Source organism: Cyprinus carpio, chromosome B5 (genome assembly GCF_018340385.1).
Source record: "Cyprinus carpio isolate SPL01 chromosome B5, ASM1834038v1, whole genome shotgun sequence".
In the NCBI taxonomy this organism is placed as follows: domain Eukaryota; kingdom Metazoa; phylum Chordata; class Actinopteri; order Cypriniformes; family Cyprinidae; genus Cyprinus; species Cyprinus carpio.
In genome coordinates this window covers 19,296,722-19,304,159 of record NC_056601.1, presented here as the reverse complement: position 1 = coordinate 19,304,159, position 7,438 = coordinate 19,296,722, and the positions used below count along the sequence as shown (strand labels likewise).

The following is a 7,438-nucleotide window of genomic DNA, read 5'->3' as shown; positions in this document are numbered from 1 at the left end:
ATCATTTAGAAAAAAAAAATTCTAGGCTACAAGCTCCAGTTCTCAAAATATCTGGGAACCAATTTTTCTGTATGTGTTTTATTGCCTTATTCAAGTGATTTAACATTTTTAGTTTTTTTCACTAACCACGCATACATTTTTTTTCTCTCAAAAACACAATCATGTACATACATGGCTCACATATTATTATAGCCTAGTTTGTGCTGATTACAGTGAGATTAGACTTCAGCCATTTAGATATTTATAAGAAACTGAAAAAAGCACAAATGTCAGGGCATGACAAAACTTCTCCAGGCCCCAAAAATACCCTTAGACTCCAGAGGGTTAACCTACCCAACATACTGAGTTATCTAGGTAATCCCTGTGGCAATTGTGCCCAATGTAATAATACACACAAGACCTATAATTTTAAACACCCCAGATCGGTAAGAGTTACAATGTGAAGGGCATGATTACATGTAAAACTAAGAATGTTATCTACATTTTAAGATGTCCTTGTGACATGGTGTATGTGGGTAAGACCACACGTTGTTTAAAACAGAGGATTAGTGAGCATAAAAGCTCTATTAGACATGCCGACCCTAACTACCCTGTGGCCTGTCACTTTACAGAGTGTGCTCATTCAGTCTCTTCTCTCCGTTTCCAGGGAATTGAGCAGATTAAATTACCTAGAGGTGGCAACATTGATAAAGTGCTATGTCAAAGGGAACTGTACTGGATTCATACTTTGGATGCCTTACATCCCAAAGGTTTAAATGTGGACTTCGACATAAGTGTCATGCTATAGTCACAACTGTACCATTTGTATAAGTCTTGAATACTGTTTTTATAAGTCTTGAATACTGCAGTCTATGAAGGTTTTACTGATGTTCTTGCAGTCTCCATGTACTTATGCAGCATGTATGTATTTTTGTATATTTGTAATTATGTCTGTTTTTTGTAGTGCGGATTTTCACTAAAGGTATAAATTACCTAGATAACTCAGTATGTTGGGTAGGTTAAAGAAAAACTACAACTCCCACCATTGGACTACAACTCTCCTACCTGGCCTTCACAGGTGCGGTAATCACTGTTGATTGTCCTGATGTGTTTGAACACAGTTAAGTTGATTGCTACATTTATTGTCTGTATGCCCTGAGGATAGTCGTTTGACCGAAAGCTTGGTAATTAAATTTGTGACAAGGATTCAAGTGTGCAGACAGTTTATTTTTTGAGATTTTCAGTCTTGTTTGTCTGGCACCTTGGTGATCGTGAGTGCGGTGTAACTCCTTCTACATATCATTCAAAAAAAGGTCTTTCTCAAATTTCCCCAAACCAAAATGAACATCTCACCTTCCAGATGCATGGACAATTCACAAGCTTCAAAGACATGAGTGGGAGCATCTGTTGGTTTGTGGCGTAAAGACCGGTTCAAGAGCCCAAGCAAATATTTCTCTAAAGTTTTGCCTCTACTGTTTAAACTCCCAAATAGATGGATCACAGAATAAAGCAATTCATTTAGAGTTACTGGAAGCCACCCATGTGCTGGCCACAAAGTTTTTCCCTCTGTCCTGTACTGAAGACATCAGGCTTATTTACTGTACATCCCGCCAGAAGTTTGAGTTGTAAAGCACAAGTTAATTGATGATACATCTGTTTACAGAGCTGGTCTGTTAGATTCGAGCTCCTGCTGTATGTTGGCCATCAGTGCGGTGCTGATGTAGTTCCCCTCCAGGCTGAGGTTCTCAAGGGAACGTTTTCCCCCAGAGCGTAGAGCCTCCAGGAGATAATGTCCTCCAACCTCGCCGAAACTGTTATTATCCAAGTCTGCCTTCCTCAGGGTCTTATTTGATCTCAGTGCCTCAGCAAACAGCTTGATACCATTGTCCCCAAGGTTGCTTTCATCTAAGATGATGTGTGTCAGCGTAGTGTTCACTTTCAGGCTTTCAAACAAGACTATCCAAGCATCCATGTCAGAACATGATGTCTGTGCCAGGCCCAGATACTGAAGATGGGAATGATACCTCATGAAAGTGGCCAGCACCCTCAGGCCCTCGCTGCCAATGCCGTTTCCACCTAGGTCTAACTCTTTGATCACAATGCTAACTGGAGAGAAGTGGATCGGTTCAGAGTTTCCACGCAGCGCTGCTGTTTTATCTTGAAGTTCAGCCAATCCACTAAGCAGGGTCTGTACTCCAAGATCGCCAAGTTGGTTTCCAAACAATCTAAAGAAGGAAAAAAATGACCTTCATTATTCATAATGATTTATAACTACCTTCAAGAGTTTCTTTTATTAGAGCTGTTTTGAAAAGTCAGCTTATTTTTGGACATATTTAGAAGGTCTGCATGAAACCTACAGTAGTTCTTTGATCTGTGGTTTGGCTTGTAGAAGGTCTAGTAAAACATTGACTCCAGGGGGTCCGATTTGGTTCAGATTAAGGTTAATCACTGTGACTTCGGATGGGCTTCTCTTGAGCGCCATTGCCAAACTCTTGAGCAGTTCATCAGTCAGACCTGTGTTTCTCAGTATTAGTTGATCCACTTCATCAGAATTGCTCAGCACTTCTGTCATGGCATCCATCTAAAGCAACGACAGCAGATTCTATTAATAATATTGTTGGTAAATGTCAATAAATGCATCAGTTTCCCATATAAAAATAAAGTTTGCATGTATTTATTAACATGGTACTCTAAATCCTTCTTACGCTCAGAAAGCCACTCAAATCAAACTCATAGACCAGGACTAATTGTTTTATTTAATACTGTGGCTTTCTGCTCATTCAATTTCCCATCTTGATTTCTAAAACTGAATTACTGGAATATTAACTTAATCCAGCATGCTATCTCTGAACTTACTGGCTGTGAAGACTGTATGTTTTATAGAGAGGCTATAAGCTACTGGTAAGATATAGGAATGTTTGAGTAAAGCCAGACTGAGTGTGACCATTTTCTCTCTTTGTGTAAAATCATGCAACATCCTTTGCTTAATTGTGCAGAACAAAAGCAGTGCACAGTAAGACAGGGTTTATGATACATCATAGATGTATCTGTAGAAATATCTTTGGATCTAATTTTGTAGGCATTTTAGCACTTCATTTTTAGAGTTAAGATTACCTGTTTTTGTAAGTCTTGTAAGGCATCCTCTGTACCTTCATGAAAAAAAGATGAGAGTCTTAACACACGACTTTACACATTTACATACTGTGCGTGTGTGTGTATATATCACACAGAGATATAAAAGAGGTATTGATCCTAAATCAATGGGACATACAGCAGAGCTTGATCGTATCAGTTATACCAACCTTGGTTGTTATTCATTTTAGGTTTCCTTGCTTCTGTAAAACTGCTGTCACTTTCCTCACTAAGTTCCACTTCTGATGCCGAGCTATTGACAGTGAGTCCTGTAGTGAGTCGCTCTTTGATTTTGTTCCTCTCAGACTCTAACAGATGATAAAAAATACATATCTGTTTCACTTTTCATCATATGTCTCATCATGATAACATCACAATTCAGGTTTTCAGAAATGGGAAAAAGATGTCTATATATTCCTGCTATTACATGGTTACAACTGGTACCCTCAATAAAAATGTTTTGGGTTTTTTAATTTTATTATATTTATTCTTTTAAATATGTGAAGCAGTTGTTATATATAGCAGTATATATATATAGATAGATGTGTGTGTGTGTGTGTGTGTGTGTGTGTGTGTGTGTGCAATAAGATTTTTCAGGCAATAATCTTTTATTCTATATTGCCCTTAACTATAATACACATGTATTCAATATTGTGATAACTTTTGCCATACTGCATAGCATAGAGTATACACTGGAATATTCTGATCATTAATATAAGAGAAGTATAACTAAAAAAAAATTAGAAGTTCAGATCTTGAGGCAAAAGTGGTCTTTCTCTGTGGCCCCTGTTGAGAAGCCCATAGGAAGAGTAATGGGACCAATTCTCATGGCCTTAAAACTTCACACTAACCTTAGTATATGTTTGAATTTGAAACTACTTTTTGTCATAACCTTTATGGTAAAATGATTGACTCCCACTAAATCAGGCTAAAAGACTCAGGGGAAACCCTGTCTGTGAGCAATGAGCCACAGTTCTTGACTCACTGTTTACTTTGAACCACCTCTGTTGGTCTAGGCCTGATTCCAAACCAGTGCTCATTTCAACACATTCTTCATAGAAGTCCCTCAGTCTTCCCCTGTTGCTGCTTTTTCCATTCGATTGCGAAGCATCCATCGTTTTCTCGCCGTCGCGCTTAGTCAAGGTTTTTCCTTCCTGCAATGAATCGAGAAATACAACTGTCCTGATAGTGCTGTCTATAAAATAAAATACAACCTAGTGATTTACAACAAAGCTTCATTGCGCTGGCAAGCGACTCCATCCAACGGCCTTGAGAGTGCGACACCACGTCGCTGGAAAAGATTTGCACTCACCTGGCACTTTAGTTTTATTTTCAGTCACTGAATTCTCCTTGTCAGGCGCATGTTCTTTTGCTGATGTTTGCAGCTGTTCTTTGGTGTTGGAAGGTGGTTTGTTTTCCTTTTTATGTGCTTGCGATTCTTCTAAACTTTTGCCCTCTCCTCGCTGACTGAGTGGTCTTTGATGGCGTTTGTGACGTTTTCTTTCTTTTGCACTGCCATTTACGTCTTCACTGTCTGTTGACAAAGCACCTCCATCTTTAGAGAGCTTTCTGGTCTTCTGCACCGATTTTTCCATTCCAAGAGGGACAAACAAAGGGGAAGAAGGGCACGACTCCATAACACCTGCACAGAAGGCATGATTACCGTGAGGCATTCTGGAAATAATGTGCCCTTGTAGATCATTACTTTGAAGAATGCCAGTGGGAAAGTCTTACAGCAGTCGCATTAACACCAACCTTCATTAGAATTGATGGCTTGTTGCAAGGCTGGAGCTGGACTATCAATCGCTGGGGTGCCAATACCGTGCCTTGAATTCACACATCTGAAAAAGGAGAAAATGTTTACAGTGGCAACCCATTTTGTCTTGAGAAGAAACCTCTGCTTTAAATCTTTTCTTGATCTTGTCATCATATCTCACTTGTAGCAGGGTTTTCCTCCATTTAGACGGGTCAGTCTGAAGCAGCTTCTGCGGCCTTGCTGAAAGCCAGGGGTGTATCTGTACTCACAGCAGGAACTGATCCTGGCTGCTATGATTCCATTCACAAAGATAGTAGCACTGAAGGGGAAGCCCAGGTGTCTCTGGGATGTGAACTGAAACTGCTCTATTGGGGAAAAGTATTGTATTATTTTTTTTATTTTAACTTTTTAAAATGTACTTATTTATTCTAACATTTTGTTTAACATCTTATTTATTTATTTATCCAACAATTTTTTTTTTTTACTTTAAAATGTATTTAACTACACTATTTATTTTACCTTTAAAATATTTGTAACTTTTTATTATTTATTTGTTTTGTTTTTTTAGTAATATATTATCTTAAAAACAAATATTTTAGATCTATTAAGTTAAATGAAAAATGATTTTTTTAAAATGCAGAATACTTTCGTATCTTATATTTATTTTTAGCTTTAAATTGTTTAAATGAATTGTAGAAACATCTGTATTTCCTTTATAATCTTATTCATCTTATATCATATTGTTTCATTTCGATACATTTATTGTTTTATTACATGATTATTTTATTATTTTCATGTCATTGCAGAAACTTAAAATAACTGTAATTTTATGCTTTTTTACATTGTAGCATTATGTTTGCTATTTTTCATATTTTATTAATTACACTGATAATATTTTGTATTTCTACTCTGTTCAGCATAATGAAAATGCTGATTATACTGTACGTAATGTTAAAAATACACAATGCTTTCTTTATATCTGTACTTCTTTTATCTATATCTTTCCTTTGGTTAGGTAGAACATGTAAAACAGTTACTTGCTAGTTTTATGTGGCCAAACTCTAGATTTGTTTAAAATAAAGATTATATACAAAAAAAAAAAAAAAGATAAAAAAAAAAGATTGGCAGAACATCTTAAGCAGTGTAACAGGATAATGAGCTTTACCTCCAGGTTGGACAAATCCTTTAAACACACAGATGTTCTCCCCTCCACAGATCTGTTGAAGCACTTTCATCTCATCCTGAGTGCTGCCAGAAAGCCCCTGACCCAGGTACATCATCGTCACAATCACATTTGACTTCTTGGACTCTTTCTGTGCTTTGAGGTAACTCTGAAAGACATAAGTCAGCAACACTTTCAGAAACCATTTAGGTGACAAAGAAGGCACATTTCTAACAAATATGGCAGTGAGGATCTAAAACAATTTTTCCCCAAAGCATAGAGACTGTCAATCAGAGAGACAAATTAAAACTTACAACTCAGCACTTCAGACTGGTTCAAAGCTGCAGTGTAATCTGTCAACAGAGTCAGAGCCGACTCACCTGCTTGCTGTTGAAATCAGGAGCTCTCTGTGAGTTGATGGAGGAGGTGGAGCCACGGCGTCTGCTGGTGCTGAGATAAGGACATGAGTGACTGAGTCTGGCCCTTGCTGTCTGCAGGTTTGACATTGTTCCTGTGATAGCAGGAAGGTACAAGTCACTCAACCGTCCTCTGATCGCTGGCTGGCTTGACTTGTAGGACTGCACAGATTAAAGCAAAGAATTTCAACATTAGAGGAAGCAAAGAAGAATTATTTTGTTCACTTGTCACTTGTCAAATAAATTTCACTGTCAGTGTGAATCCCAACATGCAAGTGCCGTATCTGTTGCGTTACTTTATAGATTTCCACAGAATTGTTTCCATCCAGCAGAATCAGGCTGCCTTTACGTGTGAAAACACTATCCAGAGAACTGTGCCACTTGGGAGTCAGTGGTCTCTCGCCTCTACGACCCCGAGGACAAGTCTGCTGTCAAATACAAGAACATTGAGTTTTGAAACATTAGTTATGCCCAAGAATATTTTTTTTTTATTTGTAAGAATAAACAGAAAACATCCCATATGACTTCTGGCCAAAGTATATTTCAGGTATATTATGCTAAAGTACTGTATGTCACAACCAGTGCAGCTTAAAGAAATATATTTTTCAATTTTAAAATATGTATAGATTAAACATCAAACCTTCCAATGCAAAAACATGAATATAAAATGTACATATTTAATCTGAAAATACATTTTGAGTCAATTTTAGCTTTGCTAAAAGCAAATGGACAAAAAATATATAAAGAAATAGAAGCAACTAAAACCTTTAATTATACATATACCGTCAAACCAAAAATTATTCAGACACCAGATATAATTTTTTATATTTTTTTACTAGTGGGTGCAGGACACTATAGCTCATTTATGTAAGTGAGAATAGCTAAATAAAGTAAACTGTGACATATTATACCCAAAGATTCTTCATACAGTGGACTACCAGAAAAATTGATAGAAATTTGGAACCAAAAATTATTCAGACTCTTTGAACTGAC

At 37.2% G+C, this 7,438-nt stretch overlaps 2 protein-coding genes across 3 annotated transcripts; both read right to left on the bottom strand.

Annotated features, from left to right (window-relative positions):
* Positions 1-1,452: 1,452 nt before the first annotated feature.
* Positions 1,453-3,125, bottom strand: LOC122137477 (ribonuclease inhibitor). The gene is made up of 3 exons (XM_042724745.1): positions 3,094-3,125; positions 2,337-2,560; positions 1,453-2,204 (listed from the first exon to the last, which is right to left on the bottom strand). The coding sequence occupies exons 2-3, from the start codon at positions 2,558-2,560 to the stop codon at positions 1,637-1,639; spliced, it is 792 nt and encodes a 263-aa protein (XP_042580679.1). The 5' UTR covers positions 3,094-3,125; the 3' UTR covers positions 1,453-1,636.
* A 162-nt stretch (positions 3,126-3,287) lies between these two features.
* Positions 3,288-6,831, bottom strand: LOC122137373 (glutamate-rich protein 3). 2 transcript variants are annotated; one of them, XR_006154804.1, is made up of 6 exons: positions 6,410-6,831; positions 6,033-6,198; positions 5,049-5,232; positions 4,867-4,952; positions 4,097-4,753; positions 3,288-3,419 (listed from the first exon to the last, which is right to left on the bottom strand). XR_006154804.1 is itself a non-coding variant. In XM_042723418.1 (5 exons), exons 1-5 carry the CDS (start codon positions 6,533-6,535, stop codon positions 4,347-4,349), a joined length of 969 nt encoding a protein of 322 aa, XP_042579352.1. In that variant the 5' UTR covers positions 6,536-6,831; the 3' UTR covers positions 3,691-4,346. The 2 variants fall into 2 exon arrangements, 1 of the variants encoding a protein (XP_042579352.1); XM_042723418.1 differs by lacking the exon at positions 3,288-3,419 and having other exon boundaries at positions 3,691-4,753.
* Positions 6,832-7,438: the final 607 nt, after the last annotated feature.